This window comes from Phaenicophaeus curvirostris, chromosome 23 (genome assembly GCF_032191515.1).
Source record: "Phaenicophaeus curvirostris isolate KB17595 chromosome 23, BPBGC_Pcur_1.0, whole genome shotgun sequence".
Lineage (NCBI taxonomy): Eukaryota > Metazoa > Chordata > Aves > Cuculiformes > Cuculidae > Phaenicophaeus > Phaenicophaeus curvirostris.
This window is the reverse complement of record NC_091414.1, coordinates 5,188,187-5,209,887: the sequence shown is the minus strand read 5'-3', so window position 1 is coordinate 5,209,887 and position 21,701 is coordinate 5,188,187. Positions and strand designations below refer to the sequence as shown.

The following is a 21,701-nucleotide window of genomic DNA, read 5'->3' as shown; positions in this document are numbered from 1 at the left end:
TGCTTCTGGGAAATGAAGGAGAAAGGGACATGATACTTTTGCAGGTGGTTTTCTAGTCCAGCACACTCGTCAGGAGAGCACAAAGCCGTGTCCAGCACACATGTTTATTTCGGGTGGTTCTTTGATTTCATGATCCTTGACTGTGAGTTTAGGGTCTCAGTCATAAACCATGACTTCCTATATCAGACGACCCTAATGGGACAAGGACATTACAGACTGATAGGAAGAGCCAGCCTTTGCTCTAGGCATTGCAGCAGCCAGTGTTTGTCTTAATGTCCCTGCAAAATCATAGAATCACCAGGTTGGAAGAGACCCACTGGATCATCGAGTCCAACCATTCCCATCAATCACTAACCCATGTCCCTCAGCACCTCGTCCACCTGTCCCTTAAACCCCTCCAGGGAAGGTGACTCAACCACCTCCCTGGGTAGCCTGTTCCAGTGCCCAATGACCCTTTCCGTGAAAAATTTTTTCCTAATGTCCAGCCTGACCCTCCCCTGGTGGAGCTTGAGGCCATTCCCTCTCGTCCTGTCCCCTGTCCCTTGGGAGAAGAGCCCAGCTCCCTCCTCTCCACAACCTCCTTTCGGGGAGTTGGAGAGAGCAATGAGGTCTCCCCTCAGCCTCCTCTTCTCCAGGCTAAACACCCCCAGCTCTCTCAGATGCTCCTCCTGTTCTCCAGCCCCTTCACCAGCTTTGTTGCTCTTCTCTGGACTCGCTCCAGAGCCTCAACATCCTTCTTGTGGTGAGGGGCCCAGAACTGACCCCAGGATTCGAGGAGCGGTCTCACCAGTGCCAAGTACAGAGGGAGAATAACCCCCCTGGACCTGCTGGCCACGCCGTTTCTGATCCAAGCCAAGATGCCACTGGCCTTCTTGGCCCCCTGGGCACACTGCAGGGGTAATCGTAGTTTGGGGATGCTGGGGATGCCCAGTCATGGCTGAAGGTTCAGTTCCCTTTCACGGAAGGGAGCTGATGGACAGAAAGCCCATCTGCTCTGAGTTCACAGCATCCAGGAGGGCTCTGTCTTCCGACTGGAATTCTCCAGCACTGGCTCTCCCAGTGCAGCTTCTCCAGTTACACCCAGAACAATTGTGAGGTGAGGCTGGAGCCCCAGCTTGTGTCTTCTCAGTGTATTTTTTGGGAGTTTTTCCTTCTAATAAAACACCTCGGGGCTTTGGGAGCACAGTGTGGTGCGGGCAGCTCTGCTGTGTGTCCCCAGCATCCCCATGGGTGCGGGGAGGGAGGCAGGCAGCTTCCAGCAGGAGTTTTGTCAATGATTTCCTTGGAAATTGCTCAAAGTGAACATTCCCCAAGCTCTTATGTTTATGGGTGGCTCTGAATGAAGAACTGATGGCCCAGCACCGCACTCTGCCCACCAGCAATGTTCTGAAAAATAAGAGGTGAAATGTATTTTGTGAATTCTTGCTCGGTTAGGGGGGAAAAAAAAATTTAGTTGTGGCTTATGAAAAAATTCTCTTTAGCAGCTTTCAAACTGCTAACAATACCTAACGACAGCGGTTCTCGCAGCTAGATGTGAACTTCGTAGGTGCGAGTAATTCTGTATAATGTGATCATTTGAAACTTGTACAGCCACATTAAGGAGATGAAAGGGTGATGGATCATCAGAGTTGCTTTCAACAGGGAATATTTCCATAGAGTTTAAGAGGGGTCAGGGCTTGGTGAGTGGCTCAGGCTTTATCAAATGTCACGTTACTACAGCACTGTGAGAAAGCTCTGCTGAAGCGATATTTAATTTCTTTAGACAGAAAAGCCTTTTTCAGCTCTGTGTATTTAGTGCTTTTACATCTTAGGCTCTCATAATAACATTTCTAATCCCTTTTGCTACTTAATCTTAGTACAGAAGCAAACCAGGCTGGGCAAGGTGTTTGCGAATAGGGCATAATTAGCTTAAAAATGCCTTGAAGAAACTTTGTGAATGATAAAGTCCAGGCTAAGACATTAGAAAGTGACTCTGGCTTTTGCTGTCTGGCTGCCAAGGCAGCTCCTAATGATGGGAGCATGGGTCTAGTGAGCCCCTTGGGAGAAACATTCCTTCCCTGAATACCCTCCTGCTGGAGATGGAGGGATGGGGAAAACTTTTCTCCGAGCTATACATTTTTATTGCGTGCAGTAGGGTATGTTCCCTGCAACAGGGACAATGTGAAAAGCCTCAGCCCACTGCCCACCTGGAGGGTGCCTCAGTTTCCCTACCTGTGGGATGGAAATAATGACTCGGGTCTGCCTTCTTTCGGGTGATGGGCATCACCACTTCATAGAATCATAGAATCACCAGGTTGGAAGAGACCCACCAGATCATCGAGTCCAACCATTCCTATCAAACACTAAACCATGTCCCTCAGCACCTCACCCACCTGTCCCGTAAACCCCTCCAGGGAAGGGGACTCAACCCCCTCCCTGGGCAGCCTCTGCCTGTGCCCAATGACCCTTTCTATCTATTCTGGGGAGAATGCAACTCTTAGGCGAGCTCTGAGGAGGGAAACCAGAAAGTCGTGTGGCAGGCACCGTCCAACCAGTGAGGCAAAAGGGCCCCCCTAGGTGGGTATCTCCCAACAAAACTGCTATTACTGCAATTAAAACGAAAATATAGGTCTAAATAAACATAGAGAGTTTAGTAATTTATGACTCTTTTGGCTCCTCACCGTCTCCATAAAACGGGACCCAGAGGATGCTTAAACACCACCCAGGAACATCAGCAGAGATCAGGCTTTCGCTGGAGCTTGCTGACACAGATGAGGTGAGAAAAGTGTTTGTTTTGTGACTAATTTTAAAGAGGGGTATTTTATGTGCCTCACTCAAGGGATGGAGAATATTATGCTGTGTGTTTCAAATGAGCCATTTCAAATCTCATCTATTATTTCCCTGAAATCCCATTCCATTTGCGTTGGCACAGCTTGGGGCCGGCTCGTGCTCCTTCCTCGCTCACCGTGGCAGAAAAACCCCAAAGCGTCATTAAAAATCCTACCCCCGGTTCTTTTATTGATGCAAAATTCAAATGCAAAGGAAAATAACATTCTCTGCTAAGAAGAAAAACAAGCTGAACAAATGCAAAGAGGAGGAAATCCTTCATGATAATCATCGTCGAGGGAGGCAGCGCGATGCAGGGGTGCATCCCAGTCCCCATCCAGGGGATGCTGGCCTGACAGCGGTTGGCATCGCCCCTTCAGACATGAATGTGCCTTCTCCATCCCAGTGCCTCCCTGTCCTATCCCCGTGCGTATCTGTCCCAGTTCAGGCTCCACACCAGTGCCAGCCCCGTCCCAGTGCCTCCTTGTCCCAGTGCCAGCCACCCCAGTGTCTGCCTGTCCCAGTGCAGGCTTCAGGACAGCGCCATCCCCATCCCAGTGCCCGTTCCTGTCCCAGTTCATCCCTGTCCCAGTGCCTCCTTATCTCACTGCAGTGCCCGTCTGTCCCAGTGCCCTCCATCCCAGTGACAGCCTGTCCCAGTCCGTTCCCCTCCCAGTTCATCCTTATCCCAGCGTGGTACAGGCTCCATCCCAGCGCCTCACAGTGCCAGCCCTGTCCCAGTTCATCCCCATCCCATTGCCTCCCTATGCCAGCGCCAGCCCTGTCCCAGTGCACGTACATCCCAGCGCCTGCCATCCCAGTTTGTCCTCATCCTACTTCATCCCCATCCCAGTGCAGCCCCATCCCAGTGCACATGTATCTCAGTGCCTCCCTGCCCCGGTTCATCCCCACCCCCATTCCCATCCTTTCCCCATCCCCAACCCAATCCCCATCCCCTCCCTTCTCCATCCCCAATCCCCATCCCCAATCCCCATCCCATCCCCAATCCCATTCCCCATCCCATTCCCCATCCCATCCCCTCCCTTCCCCATCCCCAATCCCATTCCCCATCCCCAATCCTCATCCCATCCCCTCCCTTCCCTATCCCCATCCCCTCCCTTCTCCATCCCCAATCCCCATCCCATCACTTCCCCATCCCCAATCCCTATCCCCAAACCCATTCCCCATCCCATTCCCAATCCTCGTCCCATCCCCTCCCTTCCCTATCCCCATCCCTACCCCTATCCCCATCCCCTCCCTTCTCCATCCCCAATCCCCACCCTATTCCCCATCCCATCCCCTCCCTTCCCCATCCGCAATCCCTATCCCCAATCCCATTCCCCATCTCATTCCCCATCCCCAATCCTCATCTCATCCCCTCCCTTCCCTTCCCTATCCCCATCCCTATCCCCTAACCCTATCCCTATCCCCTCCCTTCTCCATCCCCAATCCTCATCCTATCCCCTCTCTCCATCCCTATCCCCTATCCCCATCCCCTCCCTTCCCCATCCCTATCCCCAATCCCATTCCCCATCTCATTCCTCATCCCCATCCCATTCCCAAGCCTCATCCCATCCCCATCCCCTCCCCTCCTCCCCCCGCCCCGCCCCGCGCATGCGCAGTGTCCCCCCCGCCCATCTCCCGCCGCGGCGCTCCCTCCCCCGCCCCCCCGGTGGTCGCGAGGCGGTGGCGCGGACGGGCCGGGTGAGTGCGGGCCGGGGGCGGGGGGGGCGCGGCCGCCATCTTGTGCGGGGGGCGGCGGGGAAATGGCGGCGGGGAGCGGGGCGGGGGCGGCGCGGGGGCGGCTGTCGGACCGCCCGGGCGGCGTTCGGATTCGAACTAAACTTCATCCAAGTCGCCGTGGGGTTGGAGTTGGGCAGGCGGTCCCTGTGGCAGCACGGGTGTATCGAGTGGTGGCTTTCCAGACACTTTCACGCCCTGCATTCAGTGTGATTGGGCTGGAGAGGTGTCTCCGTCTATAATCACCTGTTTGCGGGCTCTCCCTGTTGATACAAAAAGTAGTTGCTGTTAAAAAAAAGTGGACTCTGCTAAAGGAGAGTTAAGCTTTCATCCAACTAGCTCTGTTTTTTTGAAAGACCAAATATCCCTCTGGGAGAATGTTGTTTTATAACATGTTTTCTTCAAGTAGTGCTTTTCACCATTTGGTTTTTTGGAGATAACAGCGTGATCTGTGCCGAACATGTGTTTTCCTCTAGTCACCTCTGCAGTCATAGAATCATAGAATCATAGAATAACCAGGTTGGAAGAGACCCACCGGATCATCGACTCCAACCGTGCTTCCCTATCGCTGAAAAAAAGTAGTTGCTGTTACAACCAGTGGAATATTTTGATTTAAACTTGAGCCAAGTTCACCCAAGTAACTGTGTTGTTGAAAGTTAGAGAGAATGTCCCTCGGACCGCGTGGGTTTTTCAAGTACTGGTTTTCCAGACACTTTTACATCTTGTGTTCAGTGTGATCTGTGCTGAACAGGCGTGTTTTCCTCTAATCGCCTCTGCGTTCTTTCCCTATTGATAAAAAAGTAGTTACTATTACAAAAAGCTCACTATTTTGATTTAAACTGGAGTTCTTATCAAAGTAACTGTTAGACTAAACATCCTTCCAATAGCACGTTTCTATAACATTTTTTTTTTAAGTACTGTTTTACACTGTGAACAGAGCTAGATAAATAGTGTTGAATGTCATGCTTTTTAAAGTATTGTAGAGTGCTCTGGGTGAAGAACACTGTGGGAAGACCTTAATGGTGTTTGGTGTTCAGAAGAAAGGGATCAGGGCAGCTGTATTGGTGCCACCGAGTTTTATTCTTTGGTGCCACAAGAAATCAGATTAGATTTTTAATGTGGAAACATTTACTCTAGTTTATTCAAGTATTGCCCGGATCATTTTAAAAAAGAAACAAAACTGTGTACGCATTGGTCTGTAACTGGGACTAAGGGATAAGGAGTGCTGATCTTTTGGGCTGAATTGCGTAAGACCTCTCTGGCTTGTGTTTTGTTATAAAACAGAAATAAAAAGAGGGAAAATGGGTCCTTGATGCTGCAAAATCTTGTTAGCGCACAGTGATTAACAGCAGTCACATGTGGGCTCGTTAGCATTGGGGTTTGCTTCCCCGCTTTTCCCTCTCCCATCTGTTAAGGTTATCTATTTTTGAGGGTGAGAATGGTGTTTTCAGTGAATATTGCTACTGAGAGGTGTAAGAGGTGTAATAATAATCCTCAAGATTACTTGCTGGATTGTGGTCTTATAAAGTAATTACAGATGCAATTAAAAGAGAGGACATTTTTGGACAAGTCTTATGAGGAGCAGCTGAGGGAACTGGGGTTGCATAGCCTTGAGAAGAGGAGGCTAAGGGGAGACCTTATTGCTCTCTATAACTCCCGGGTTTTGGAGAGGAGGGAGCTGGGCTCTTCTCCCAAGTGACGGGGGACAGGACAAGAGGGAATGGCCTCAAGCGCCACCAGGGGAGGTTCAGGCTTGACACCAGAAAAAAATTTTTTACAGGAAGGATCATTGGGCAGTGGCAGAGGCTGCCCAGGGAGGGGGTTGATTCACCTTCCCTGGAGGGGTTTAAGGGACGGGTGGATGAGGTGCTGAGGGACATGGGTTAGTGATTGATGGGAATGGTTGGACTCGATGATCCAGTGGGTCTTTTCCAACCTGGTGATTTTCTGATTCTGTGAATTGGGTCAAAACCAGACTGAACCCCAGCAGCAGTTGCTCTGGACCTTTATATAGTCTTTCTGTGGAATAATAAAGTGTTTCTCAAGTTTCAGTGTCTGTTCTTCTTCCTCAGACAAACACTGTTTCCTCCCTCCCTGATTTTATGATTTTTAATCGATTTCTGCCTTCCCTCTTGCCCTCCAGTGGTATCTTGCCTTGAGGCAGAAGAAGGTATCACAGTGGGTTGAAAAATAAGATCAGAGACTGGTGGGGGAAATGGACAAATGTCTGTTTGTTAATGAAGGCAGGCAGTGAAAGCTCTGACACGTGGAATCAATTAGCAGTCAAAGCAAACTGAGATCCATCCAAGCCCCATCCTTTCTAATTAGCAGCACTAACTATGCTCTGCAGGCGAGGTGTGTGTGCAGATGTGCTTTGCTAAGTTGGGCTGATTATTTTCCAGAGGATGGTTTGATTTATTGGCAAAATACTTTGCCTCCAAGGAATGGATGTTTTATTACTGAGTTTAGCATCTTTTGGCTCACCTCCTGTTGTGTTTTTTTAACTTCTCATTGAACGTAGCTAAGTGATGGGATAAAAGCATGGTAGATCTGAGCAGACAGCGGTAGAAGCTGTGTTCGTGAACCAAGCAGAGTTTGTTTTGATAACCCTGTTTGTTTTGTAGCCTTTAAACTGAACAAAACACCTGATTTAAGCAAGAAACCTGAACGTAAGCGTTGGCAGAGTTGGTTCTGGAGTGGTGTGAGGCAGATCCAAGCTTCCTTCCGTGTTGCAGTTTGCCTGGTAACAGGGCGCTGCAGAGATGAGGTCCCATCAGATGATCCCAAACACAGAAATAGGCATCGCTGTAAAACTTGTGTAGCTTGGCTCTGTCTTTGTGGTGGGGCAGACAGGAGTTTTGGAGGGCTTGCAGGGTTGCACTGACTCTTACAACCTGCATCAGGATGGCTTTTCAAATATTGCATGGTGGCTGTCCTTGGATTCCTGCTGTTCCTTGTCCTTGTGCAACCCTTTCTTTTCTCTTTGTACATAGTTTGTTGAGTTGTTGTTTGGTTTCTTTGACTGCTCCCTCGTATTTGATCTTTGTGATGCTACTTTGTGTTGTCCCCAGAGGCTGGAACGTGAATGGTGGGAATACTGGAGCGGGGAGAAAATAGCTGTAGGCAGTTCAATGATGAGCTGCAGCGGTTTTGGCCTTCACTTCCCTTGTTAATGCTAGACTCACATGCCCTTGTAATGGTTCCCTGGAGATGCTTTCTTCCCTGTGCTGTGCTCGGAGGATGTCTTTATGCCTAGAGAGCGATGCCGGCGTGGCACAGGACCTGGGAACCTGTGCTCCATCCCATAAAGATATGTTTTAAAAAATTGTTTCTTTCAAACAGTGCAAGGCCTTACCTGTTTAGCAGTCCCTGTCATTGTTGTTTACTTGTATTGAAACCAGATGCAGATTTCTGTACTTCCACCCTTGCCTGCAGAAGGGGAATTGTCTCTGGAATGCCTGGAAGGGCTCTACAGCCCCCTTGCTCCCTTGGCTGATGTGGACAGTAATGGGTTCTTGAAGAAAAATAACATCTCAAATGGTGTCTCGACTCGGGTTTGTGACTCACTGTACTGAAGCTGATGCAGGGATATCGGAACACAATGTGTCATTTATTTATCCCTCTTATAAATCCCATTTGGAAAATATTGGTGCAGCTGTGTGAATTGTGGGTGAGGGTGTTTCTCTTTTTTGTTTGGTTGTTTTTTTTTTTTCTTCCTTCAAAGAATTAGCTTGGAATTTGTGTGATAACTTTTCAAGGTGAAAAGTTGGGTGATGTGGTCCAACTACAGAAAGGTTGGGGTTCTTGGGGTTCTGGGCACTTGGGTGGGCGCTCTCAGTGAAGCTCTGGAGCTTGCACAAAATCCTTTAGGGTATCCAATAGTACTAAACATATAATTAAATGCATTGCTGGATCAATAACAGAAATATCGCTCACAGAATTTGCACATTCTCTTCCTCAGCTCACCTTTTATGACTGTGATATCTGTCCATCTGTACTTGCTGAAACTTCTGATGGGAAAGGAAGGATGGAAATGGTTTATGTATGCGTGCAAGCTGTGCTTTTCTCATAATGTCTAAAAAAGTACTTCTCTGGATTTTTGTTTAATTAGTTCCTGACTAAATACTTCACTTTTCAGACTCAGATGGTTTTCTAAAAAGATTCATTTCTGACCTAACCTTTTCTGCGACAGGGACAGCAGTATTTTTGCAATTTCTCATTGTATTTAACACAAAGAAGGCATGTGATATTTAATTGGAAGAAGTTTGGATTGTTTTATATGGCCATCTGTGCCAGATTTGACTTTAATTCCTTCATTCTGTAGTAATGCTAAATCTGCAAGTAACAATTTGACTGTGTACTTTACCAAGCTATTTAGAAAACAAACACCAGAAGAAAAATCTGTTCTGCAGTTTTTGTTGCACAATTATGTGCAAAGAATATGGGTGCTCTGGCTGGTTCTGCCTCTTGACTTCAGTATCAAATGGAGCTGAAGGACCAGACCACACTTACTTGTATTTTTAAGCTTCATAGATTATGTTTACTTTTTTCTTTTGAAGTACTTAACATGCATTATTCAGCGTGGAACGGTGGCTGGTGGTGTCAGTATGGCACATGAAAATCTTGTGGAGTAGGTCCCAGTAGTTCTGGAGTTAAGGACTAGTGCCCTTCATCCCAGTCATTTGGAGTTCAGATAACGAAACTTAATTATCCCCTAGAAAACTGTGAGTATATTCAGAAAGGTACAATGTAATGAAGTGGCTTCAGAACAGAAGATAATAAAATAACTGGTGCAGAGCTTTGGCAGCCCTTTAAAACGTATGTCTGGGAGCCTATACCTGATGTGCAGAGGTAGATGTGGTGTTAGGGATGTGGTTTAGTGGTGGGCTTGGCAGTGTTAGGTTTAGAGTTGGACTTGATGTCTTAAAGGTCTTTGCCAACCTAAGTGATTCTGTTATAGATGCAAAATGTGTTGGACATTTTGCATCTACAACATTATAGGTAACACAACATTATAGGTAATGGCATGCTCCTCTTGATTGTTTTCATCAGGCGCTTCGACTTTAAGAGCATGTTTTATTGCAAAACTAGTTCTTTGTGTCTTAGTTAAACATGTCAGTGATGTGACTGAAATTTCTGTTTTCCATTACAAAGAATCACGTTTTCCCCCCAACACTGCCTTTTTTTCTGTTGTCACAAAATTGATTTTATCTTGAATCACAAATCTTACAGCTTCCTTGCAAGTCATTAAGTTTAAGAGTGAAAATAGTTCTGATTACGAGCGATGGAAAGTATTTATATCTTGCATCTGTTGGTGTAGAAATGGGATCAGATTTAGAAGTGACAGAAGGTCCAGGTTGGAACTGGATGATGTTCAAGGGCCCTTCCAACCCAAACCAGTCTATGATTCTGTGATTCTGGAAGAGGTGGATTTGGTGGTGTGTGATTGCTGTGTGGCACTGGGCGATGTTCCTTAGGGTGTGCAAGTGTTTCAGTTGTTACAGGGGGTTCCCAGCGGTGTCATAACCTCAGGCCCCAGGACACATCCCTGGGTCTGCTGGCTGAGCCCCCCCGAGTGTGAGGTTAGCATGGGCTGTGTCAGCAGCCGGGTGCCACCATTTTTTACAAGCAGGAGGAGATGAAGAGCTGGTGAGAAGTTGCTCAGTACCAAACACTTTTAATGAAAGCTATAAAAATGAAGGTAAGATGTGATTCTGTTCCTTGCTTTCAGTAAACGAACAGAAACTGTGGACTCTGTGGACATGGAAGTAAGTTTTGTACCCTCTGTTGTGTGCTTTCTTGTTTGGGGTAGGTTGAAGTGCTCTCCAGCACTGCACTGAGTGCCTCATCCAGCTCCTGCAGCAGGAAGGACAAAAGAAAGGCTGCTTCCTTGCTGGCTCTGCCATGCCACGTAAATCTGAGGAGAAAGGCAGCAAAGTGGGTATTATCGCAGATGGGGACAGCTAGACTGGAAGGGAGGCAGCGCCACTCTCAGCCTTCACAGTCAGACACTCTGTCACTGCCACACTCTTGCTTTCCAGCATGCTCTGTGGGAAAGTTGACTGGTGTGTCAGCGGGGCAGGGAATGGGCTCGTGTATAAAACACAGTTTGCGGGAAGCGCATTCGTATATCCAGCAGCCACAGCCTGTGCAGGTGCTTTTCTTTCCACAGCTGAAATAAATACGTGCACGTACGTGCATTTTTGACACAACAGTGCCAGGAAACCAGGGGACAACAGCATACAAATTCCAGTAAAGATCATCTGCTGGGCTTGGAGCAAATTCACACGGTTGCTGTCCGATCTAATAAATGGATTTAAGTTGCATTGCCGTGGTGCCTGTTTATTTGTCCCCCCGCACAACAGCTGCTAAGCACGCTCTGTACATCCATGTGTGCTTAGAGTAACCTGGGAAGGGCTGTATTGTACTTGTGAACGTGGACAACTCCTGAAAACCAAAGTAGTTATCTTAGTGCTCCTGTGGCAGAGCTAAAACAAAAGTGTTTTTCTCCTCTGTCCCAGACCATTCCCCTTTCTGATCTTTCAGAGCAAATATTTCAGAGCAATATTTTCCTTGTTTTCTCTTTTCTGGAGATTCAACAATTAGTAGGAAAGGTCGAGACTGGGATTTCTCAATTCTCATTTTTATCTTTTTTTTTTTTTTTCTTTTCACCCTTCACTGACATATGCAGTGAAAGCACTTAAGTTGTCTTCACACCATTAAATGCTTGCTGGTGGCTACTAACACTTCATCTTGAGGCACTGGTATCGTTCCATTGCAGGCTCTGGAAGTTCATTTCAGTCCCTGACTGATGAGATTCGTGGAGGTGAGGCTGGGGTTTTTCATAATGGTGTTAGCTCAGCCTTCCAAAATATTACTTGCTCAAGGTGAGTGAAAGGTTTTGATGGATGAGTCTCATCAGTCATCATCATAGCAAGAGGTGGGCACAGGGGTTTGTGTCCACGCTGGTTCGGAGCAGTTCTGCCACCAGCTTAGCTGGGCCCTACAAGAAGTCATTATATTTAAATTGCAGTTTAATTCCCTGCTAGAGTTGTAAGAGTGGCTGGCAGATCAAATGTGTCGGGTGTTAGATGCTGTTAACTTACAGAAACTGGGGGTTCCCTGGGCTCTGGACACTAGCTCACTCTGGATGCGTATAGACTCCAAAAAATGAGATGACAAACTGCTTTGTTTCCTGTTCTGTTCCAAGGAGGTGTTCTGTAGGTCAGGTATTCCCAGAACAGCAAAGTATCAGATGGTTCTCTTGATGACAGCTGCTCCTTGAAGGGAATTGTGCCTCCCCGTACCTGGAAGCTTAACCAAAAGGGCTGTAAACTTCAGGATTATTATGTGATTTGCAGTCTTTGGGTTTCTGCACCCTTGCTTTTCTCACATTTACCCTCTTATGAAGACACCAAAGGCCTCCTGTCCGCCCAGTGGCACCTGGTGGGATTTCTGTTGAAGTGCTTCTCTTCCCGTTAGGTCTGGTGGCGTACAGAGAAATACAGCAAAACCCCATCCACCCATTGAGCCTTCACTCTTTTGGTTGTTTGAATGAACTTTTGCCTTCTTTCTTTCTTCCTTCTTTTTTTTTTTGTTGTTTTTATCTCCTCACCAAGGCAGGATGGATGTTCAAAGTCAAAACTGTTTTTCTACAGTAACGATGAAGCAGTTTCCCAAGGCTGCTCTGTGGTTCAGTGGCAGAAACGAGATCAAAACTCAAGTATTTTTGACCTCTGTCTCTGGTTTCCTTATTTAGGGATAAAGCACAGAGGTCTGGGTGGCAGCATTTTAATTACGAACCATTATCTCTTCCAGTGTGGTAGTTATTCATCATTGCATAAATCTGAATCTGTGACTTGGGGCTCAATGACTCATCGTAGTTTTGCTCTATCTTCTTTTGCGTTAATGTTTCTGAGTCTTAAAATGTTAAAGATAAAAAGCAATCACAAAAAGGGACAAACGAGGAATATTTGTGCTTGGCTGCACCTCTTAAAAATGTTTCAAGTTAGTTTCTGCTCTGTTTTTAATTGCACAGTTTGCTTCCTTTTATTGGGCTATCTTGATTTTATTATAGATTTTACTGATCGGGAGGATTATAAGAAAAGTAATTTCTTTATTATATTTTTCTAAGGGTTTTACTGCATTTATAAAATAGAGAGATGGAAAAGACCCGCTATTGTATCATCTCTTCTCTGGTTAGCACAAGACTATTTTCTACATTGTGTTTTGACAGTTGCCCTGGCCTGAATTTAAATAAATTATACAACTTAATTACTTCTGTCCAAGTATTTTCAAAACCCCTCATCCCAGAGGGAGCTCTGTAACTTGTCGTTGTATCTGAGCTTCTTTATTTTTAAAGCCTCAATGCAAAGAACACCTGTAAAGTCATGCCCTTGCTGAAACTCGTACCAAACTGTTGGCTACAAGTGTTTAATTACATTGGATATCACTGCGTGGTGATATGTGGGTCACAGCCGTGCGGTACCGCCGAGCATACAACTTTTTCAACCTGTTGGCTGGGTCTGTGCAGTGCCAGCAGCTCGTGCTGGTGCTGCAGGGCTGTTCTGTGTGCGTAACCAGGAGCGCCAGAGGGGATGCTCCACACCCGCATTTCAGTTGAAACTGGTGGCAGTTGAGCTTAGCTGCTGCTGCGCTTTGCTCCCCGTTTCACCTTCCTGACTCGTTCAGGCTGGCCTGTGTGCCTTTATTCTTCACAGTTACGCAGGATTGTAAGTAGCTGGAGTTTTATAAGTTAGGGGGATAGAGTAGGGAGGTGGGGGGGTGTTCCTCCTAGAGGCGTTAGGTTGTGATACCCAAACCTATTTGGTGTTGCGGTTCACAAGTAGCTGTCCTGCTTTTCACCCGATTAAAAATAATCATTAAAAGTTATGATGCTTTAATTAGAGTTGCCCGAATGTTCAAACATCATAAATTATCCTGCATCAGATCCGTGGTTGTGCCTTTGGCTGAATTAAACTGTCACTGTCAGCCTGTAGGCAGAAGGTCCAGCGTGAGGAAGGCTTCAGATCAGAAGTGCAGTTTGCCTGCCCTAATTTGAGTGCTCAGCAGTTAAAAACCTGCCCTGGCCATGTGTCTTAAGGCACTTCCCAGTGCTCAAGCAGAGGAACAGTCTGCCAAAGGCGTATCAGGCTCATGGTCCTTGGGTGATGCCCGCTCGCGCTCCAAGTTAAGATCTTGGAGTGACCTTGTTGAATTTGGAGCAAAGACCCCAGCCAGGGGCAGTTCCATCCCCACAGGAATATGGTCAGGCCTGTCAGCTGGGCTCTGCTCCTTGGAACTGAACACCAGTGGCTTTGCTCACCCTGGAAAAATCAGTAGAGCTGAGGGTTATGTATCTTGTTTGTTTTATTTAAAGCCTTTATGTCCAAGATTGAAAATCTTCAGGTTCTGTTTAAAGGGCAGGAATGTAGAGCTAATTTATAGTCAGTATTTGGTTAGCATCTTGCAAAACCTGTCAAGTAATTGGACATGGGGAGCCCATGTAGCCATGTGGCTTTTAGTCAAATCTGCTAACGGAGCCCATCAGTTGCTCCAACTAACTGGTTTAACTTTTTACCTTCAAACTGCAGATACGCTTAATGCTCTAAATTCTCTATTCATATTCACTTAAGCATCATGGGCAAGATGCAAGTTTGACTTTTTTCCCAATCTTTTGGAACTAGGATTACCCCAAAAAGCCTTTGTGAAATGTAAGCAACGGGCTTGTTTATTCTGTGCCTCTTGTTTTGTTTTTTTTTTTGTTTTCACACCCTAGTTTTCTTTCTTAAAACTAATTAAAGAGCCTAGAGACTAAGCAGAAAAATGGAACTGAGTATCTGGGACAGAGTCATCAGTATCCTGACACCAGATCGCGAAACACTGAATGCGATAGACGAGAAAGACGGCATTGGTACCTTGCCTGGTACCAACTTACAAGTAAGAAACCAAGGAACACAGCACATGAGTGGCCACCACACATTTGTAGACACAGAATATTTGCAATGTATTCTGTAGTCTGCAAGTAGAAGTTGTACAGAGGAAACACTTTGTTTTAAACAACTGGGTTGGCGTTACCAGGGAAGTGGTAGCACTTTAGTAATGTTCCTGAAAGCCTGTTAATACTCCCTCTCCACTTCTAATTTCTTGCTCAATTGATTTCTAAAGTCTGGAAGTATTTTAAGTAATTGTTTTTTGCTGATGGAAGTTATGGGCCTTATCCTGATTCTCAATCATGTCCACACCGCATACTCAGGCAAGAAATCCTGTTAATTTCAGCCCAGCGTGAGAAAGACATTTTCTCTGAAAGGCAAATTTTATAAGTTTGCGTGGTCTTTAGGTTTTCCTAGTTTGAGTCTTCAGGTTTTCCTATCAGTGGTGTTTTTTGCAACTTTTGTCGGCTGTCTGTATCTCATGCATTCATGGTAGTGACAAATGCAGGTCTCGTGTAAATCAGAGCCAAGGTCTGATGGTCGTAGACATGTTCTGTGTTAGAGGAGGTTGAGTGTCTGTTGACTGTTTCCCACATTACCTTAAACTGTTATTGGGGTTTAATTGCACTTCTCGTGGGTGAAAATGGATACATCAAATTGCCCTCCAGGCTGCAAGTTCTGAATCTTGGGGGGGTGGTGGAGAAAGATCCATTTCAAGTGCAATAAATTGGAGCTGAAGGGATTTGAGAGCTCTGAAAAATCAGATTGTTGTTATCGCATCAAGCATTGAGAGTCAGAACCTCTTTCTCCTTCCTCCTCTTCCTCCCTGTGTGCACGACAGTCTTCCAAGTGGACTGAGAGACCTCGTGTTGGTTAGCAAATGTCAGGAGAAGGTGGAGGCACTTGTCAGCATGGAATACTTGGAGATCAGTGATTTGCATTCCTGTAAAACCGACCTGGAATTGGGTCCTCTCACTTTCTCAGAGATCCTGTGGTTGATTGTGTTGCAGTGACCTGACTTTAACTCTCTATTTAATCAAAGTCGCTTTACTTCTGCTTCTTGAAACAGCTTAACTGTGCATTGCCACAGGTTTCCTCATGAGCAGCAGTAGCGTCCCTCTGCAGAAACAGCTTCACTTTTCTTGATTCCTTGTAATAGGAGAGAATTACCAAAGAACCATGATATTTATTAGACTGAAAGACACCAAGTAACGTCGTTGGTTTGTGTTGGATGATCAAGTGTAAGAGCACTGGGTACCATGGTCAGTGAGTCTGGTAGGAACATGTAGTGGAACGTGGGAGCTGCCTGCACAGGACTCTTTGTTCATAGGGGACCAAACCCTTTTTTTTTTTTTTTTGCTTTTGATGTTTAATCCTTACCCACCCACCCCTTCCCTTTCCATGCTATATTACAATTCTTGCATGCACAATGAAATAAATTTTTCTTTAACTCCCTTCCTAAAAATTCTCTGGAAGGACAGATCATTTCTGGAGGATTTGCGTGGATTCATATCACCAAAAACACTCTGTTGAATCCATTTGTGTAAAGAAAGATGCAGTCCTGATAGTAATACAGTTGGGCAATAGCACAACTTAGGAATGAGGAACATAGCCTCGAAGAGTCTTGGGATGGAGCTGGAGGCTGCTTCCATGGATCAGCCACTGCTCAGCATCAAAGGTTTTAATAAAGATGCTCATTTTTCTAAACACACTTAGGTTTTCTGGGGCTGCTCCTTCCACTGACCCTCTGCTCTTGATGCTGAGCCATCCTTACCAGCCATGGCGTGGAACCCCTGGGATCTGCTCCTTGGGCATTTGGGAAAAGGAATTGGTTTCTTCTCCTCTGCAGGAAACTTAGAGCACTAAGAATTGCCATTTCTTTGAAATGGATTGTTCCTCTTCATGCTGAAATAAAAAGGATGCTCTGTCTCTTCAGGGCCGCAGAGGAGGAAGTCCGCTTTTTCGAAGGAAGTCCAGTGTCTTTGAAGCTTTAAGAAATACAGGCTTCAGATTAAAAAATAGGGAAGAGGAGGAAGAACGTTTGGGATAAAGCTTTGATAGGGTGCTGGAGGCAGGATCCTGAACTGAGGAAGGTCTAGAGGAAGAACGGTGCTTCTCAATGCACCTGAGCTCTGCTTCAGAGGTGAAGGAAATGCTTTTAAACCAGCTTTAGCGGATTTGAGTGAAGAGCGGCTGCTAAGAAATGATCTCAGACTAATAAAGTGCTGTGAATAAAAGCTTTGGAGCAGAGCTTGCAAACGCAACCCACCTTTGACATGTCTCTCATTCTGGAGTTCAGTGGCTCTGTATTACAGACAGTAAAGATCAAGAAGTGAAGAAACTTTAGAGCTGTTTGCTCATCAGAAAGGCATTTTTTTTACATTTTTTATTCTTCTGGTGCTCGGTTGCCTTTGCAGATCGGCACTTGTCACAGGCGCACATTGACACTGTGTGGCACACTTCAATAATTTTATCTGGGAAGGAGGTTGTGGTGAGGTGGGTGCTGGGCTCTTCTCCCAAGTAACAAGGGATGGGATGAAAGGAAATGGCTTCAAGTTGTGTTGGGGTCGTTTAGATTGGATAATAGGAAAAATGTCTTTACGGAAAGAGTGGTGAAGCCCTGGCAGAGGCTGCCCAGGGCAGGGGTGCAGTCTCCATCTGTGGAAGGGTTAAAAAAATGTGTAGACTTGGCACTTTGGGACATGGTTTAGTAGGCATGGGGATGTTTTGCTGATGGTTGAACTGTATGAGCTTAGAGGTCTTTTCCAGCCTCTATGACCATGACCCACGTCTCTCCCCTTTGTCTTCGGGTCAGCACCCTGCAGTGGCTTTTGCTAAGACTGGTGCTGTGCAAGGCCGAGCTTATCAATTGAGGAAAGATCTGTTCTATCTCAGTGGCTGCTGTTGTTCAACAGCATTGCCTCTGCTTGTCTCTGCATTCCTCTGCTCCTCTGGGAAGTTATTTCCCACCAGACTGTCAAGTGTCATTGAAGAAGGGTTGTGAACCACTTGGCCTCTTGCAGCTCCAGGTGCTCTCTGCGTTCATGCAGTCCCATCTGTCGTTGTGCTCTGAGGTTTTTAAAGCCCAACTGGAGGGCGTATTGGACAAGTTGTCCGCTGGAATGTGACCTTTCTATGAGCAGCTGGACGATTCTTGCTTTGCTGATATTTTAGGGAAGTCACTGTATGTCGTTACTGCGGTAAATGCAATTGTGCTTTGTTGGATAAATTAGCAGTGTCAGAGCAGAGTTTTGGGTTATACTGCTTTTTTTTTGTGGGTATTTATTCTGATTGGCTCGTCAGAAGGCTTTGTTTTATCAGGGGAGCACATCCAAAGCATGGAGAATTAACATTCATTGACAACAAAATGCATCACTGGGGCTTGGGAGGGTCTGTTGGTGCATTTTGAGAAGAGTTGTGTTGGGTATTTCTCACTTTTACTGTCACTTATTTTTAAAGCACATACAGATATTGCTTTTTATCCCATACCTAGTTGCTCCTCAGGGAATCCTATATTCCCTCCTGTCCCCCTTCCTAGCCCTAATACTTCTGCTTATTCACTTGCTTTCTTCTGTTACCCGCAGTTCTGTTTAAATGAGTTTGGACTGATACACATCCTTACTGAAGAAGAAGTAAAAGCCAAACGAACTCCTTCAGCCCCAGAAGTAAATGCCAGCCCAACCAGCTCTGCTCCCACTGCCTCTCAGACTCCTTTGGAAGGTGAGTTTTTTGCCGAGAATGAGAATATACAGTTTTTGAGAAGGCTTCTAGAAGCAGGTCCAACTGAAATGTGTGTTGGTAGCGTGGTGCTCCCTGGTGTGGAGCGAGTCACTGTCTGATCACGAATATTTTAGGAGATTTAGAGTGAATGTAATTACTGCGTAGTCATAACAGTACCGGGTGCACGCTTTGTGCTTGCTTTTGTGCAAGGTAAGTGTGATTATAGACACGATTCTGGGCTAGGTTTGTTGATGTGCTCAAATGTCCCTCCCACGCTGAGTTTTAAGTTACACCCTAGGATCTCTTTAACTGGTGATTCTGGGAAGCAGGAAGCCTTTCTTTCCAGGGTAGTGGATCAGCAATGATATTAGTGTTTCCGCTTCACATTGGTGATGCACAACGAAGTCTGCGTCGGTGTTAAACTAGACTGCCTGGTTTGCTTTGAGACTAGGATGGTCTGGTCATTTATAGCTTATTAAACACTCTAAAATGGAGCGATTGCACCCACTGGGCAGCGTCTTGGCTCCATTCAAACTCCTGAAAAATGCTTGGGAATTGCTTGGGGTGGTGCTAGGTGCCCTGGGCCAGAAGTGTGCTAACGATGCGATGGGCGCTGCTGATTTGTGGGACCTGTTGTGTTTGCTTTACTAGTTTAGTGTAGTGGTGCCTTAGCTGACAGCTCTCAGTGGTTAACAGGAGCTTCCAGCAAGATTCCTTTCTCTGGTTGCAGTTACGCAGTGTGGAGCATGAATGGATGCTAACCAGACATTCCTGGCTCAAGATGAACCCCCGGTGGTGTTAGTTATCTTTACAAGAATAACCTGGGGAGTGTCCTCTAACCAGGCTTCCACACTATAAGCCATAAGAGTTTTGAGGTTTTCAAGGCTACTGTAATTGAAATTAGGCAAAAAATGAGTTTTAACAGAATAATACAGGCATGGACTGGACGTGCACGTCTATGTAATGGATAAGAAATAGCTCCTTTCTTTGCAGACCTTTTCTTACTGTGCTTATTCAGAAACTTGTAGCTCAAGTCAGAGTATTTGTATGTAACCTCTGAGCTCTTCCATTCCAGGTGGCTCAGTTGGTTAAGCTGGCCAGCCTTGCTTACTTTAGTAAATCACAAGTTTCCTTAGATTAAATTACTCAGATTCAGTGGAGCTCCCTCGCAGATGTGGCCAAGAGTCTTCCAGAGAGTACTGATGGAGACTGGTGCTAGGGAGTGACAACTGAAAGCTCTCGTCCCATGAACATGAGGTCATATTTTAAAGATGCTCTTGGTAAAATGTGACAGCACGTCGTTGTGGCATAAGGGAGCCCTGGTGGGTCTGCATGACGCCTCACACTGAGATGGATCTTCCTTTAAGGTGGTGGCATGAGACTTGAGAATCAGCTTAGGCCCCTCAGGCACCACTGTACAGCAGCTGGAACCTGTTCTGTGTCCTGCTGTCCTTGGCATCACCAGTGCATCCTGGTGCAGTAATTGAAAAGACAATAACTCTTCGTGTAAGGTCTCTGTTAGTGATGCTGGATGCCTGGTTGAGGGAGGGCTCCATCCCTGAAGCCAGGCATCCCTGTGCAGCGGATTTCTTCTTTAGGAGAGATCTCTCCTCATGCTGGCAGCCTGGGCAAGTGTTTGTCAGTTGACTTTCCTCGGATTGTGATGGAGCTGTTTCTGGATTTGGGTGGAAGGCTCTTTACCTGTCTTGCTTGCTGCCTTTCTTGTCTCCAGTTTCACTGTAAGCTCTGCAGATTCTTTCAGGCCTGCAGGCATTTGCTTAGCTCCTGCTGGTTGTGGGTCATTCTCCTCTGTGGAGCTGCAGAGGTGTTGGTCCATCAGGCAGAGAAGTGGCTTTTCCTTGGGCACCTCAGCACTAGGAATTTTCCACACCCTTTTAGTCCCAGTGTATTCCGTAGATCCATGTGACTTCTAATCGAGCAGAGCTCTTCAGGTGCTCTCAGATCTTGCAAGTTTTCCCTGGTTTGTCTTTTCCCTACCTGGAATCGCAGGTCCCAAGGACGCTGGGAGAGGCTTTATGCTGTGGTACAAGCAGGCGTGCGTGTACTCTGCGCATAGGCTGTCTGTCTATCTGATTCCGGCCAGGACTATCTGAAATCCGCATTGGGCTCCAGGGAGCAATCGAATATAAATGAAAAATACACGTCATCTTAGGAGAATGAGCACAAGGACTGCTTGGGAGACCATGAAAATGGCTTTGAATGAAAAGCGAAGTGACTCAGAGCTCGGTGTTCTGCATTGTATGATGGGCTGTGTTTTTCTCTCTTCAAGTGTTTAATGGTGCATTCAAAATGGATCGATCAAACCAGAGCACGCAAGCGGTGCCGCTAATGCCAAATAGGAACGGCAAATACATAGGAGCCCCCACGCACAATTTGCACATCAGGTTGCTAGAGTAAAATATACATCAGGATAGTGTCGATGGCTGAGCGATGCAATTGTGTTCTGTTAAAATATTAAACATAAATTAAATTGCACTAGGGAGAACTCAAATTGCAGGAGAAAGTAAGTGATATAGTGGAGTTATTTCTTACATTTTCATGCTTTCATTTAGATGAGAGATTGATACATATCCCCTGCTTGATATAGAAATAATTGTTTCTATTCTCCCATCAATAATGTGATATTTTTAGAGGCTGCCTGTAAAGGATTTTCATACACACAAAATATATAGAAAGGCTGAAGTTTTTAAACTTAACCAGCTGTATTAAAGCTACCCAAACAAGGTGGACTTGTTTGACATTTGCCTTTCAAGGTAGAGGGTTACTAGGAATAAAGAAATATAAGAAGGTTTGTAACTGTGTCCTGGTTATAGCCATGAGGTTATATCCTCCTTTATCACTTTTACAGGAGGCAGGGTTCTCCAAATGAAACTATGATAGATAAAAGGTTTTTCCTTTAATGAGGTGGTGCACTCTCTCTGTGTGCCACTGCAGACATAATTACTTCCCTCGCAATGGGAGACTGAGGTTCACTTAATGAAAGTTTGTAAAGGACTTTGGCAGAACTAATTGCATGAAAGGTGTTTTAACATGTTAATTTAATAGTTGTCTTTTCCTTTGCTGCTGCAGTGGCCAGAGAAGGCGTGCCCTGCTCCAGTTCCCAAACCTGTGAGCAGATGGATTGTTCTGCAAATGGAAAGTCTGGTACTCAACTGGGCTCCCAGCAGCACAGGGGCAGGTAAGGAAACCCCACATTGGTCCTTTTTTGCATTTAAAGATGTTCAGAGAGAACGTTGTGTTAGTGAAAAACGTTGTGTGTGGAGGGAAATCTTGAGAGTGAGTGTCACCATGATAGGGCTGCAGCAGAACCACCAGCACAACTCTGCGAGTTGCCTTCCTGTTACCCTGGAGGCTCCCATGCCTGACAGAGGGAAACTCCTCTCCAGGGCTGTGTCCTCATTTCTCATCCCAGCCCGTGGAAGTGCTGGTTGTGTGCTCGAGGCCTCATTTCCCCACCCTGCAGACGAGGATGACATCTTGATT

At 46.1% G+C, this 21,701-nt stretch overlaps 1 protein-coding gene across 1 annotated transcript in view; it reads left to right on the top strand.

Annotated features, from left to right (window-relative positions):
• The first annotated feature begins 10,240 nt into the window (after positions 1 to 10,240).
• The window catches only part of LOC138730413 (lethal(3)malignant brain tumor-like protein 4), a 48,888-nt gene continuing 37,427 nt past the window's right edge, over positions 10,241 to 21,701 (top strand). Inside the window, exons 1-4 of the mRNA XM_069875586.1 lie at positions 10,241 to 10,246; positions 10,358 to 10,486; positions 18,062 to 18,197; positions 21,288 to 21,396. Coding sequence (XP_069731687.1) covers positions 10,241 to 10,246; positions 10,358 to 10,486; positions 18,062 to 18,197; positions 21,288 to 21,396 — 380 coding nt within the window. The remainder of the gene's footprint in view (positions 10,247 to 10,357; positions 10,487 to 18,061; positions 18,198 to 21,287; positions 21,397 to 21,701) is intronic.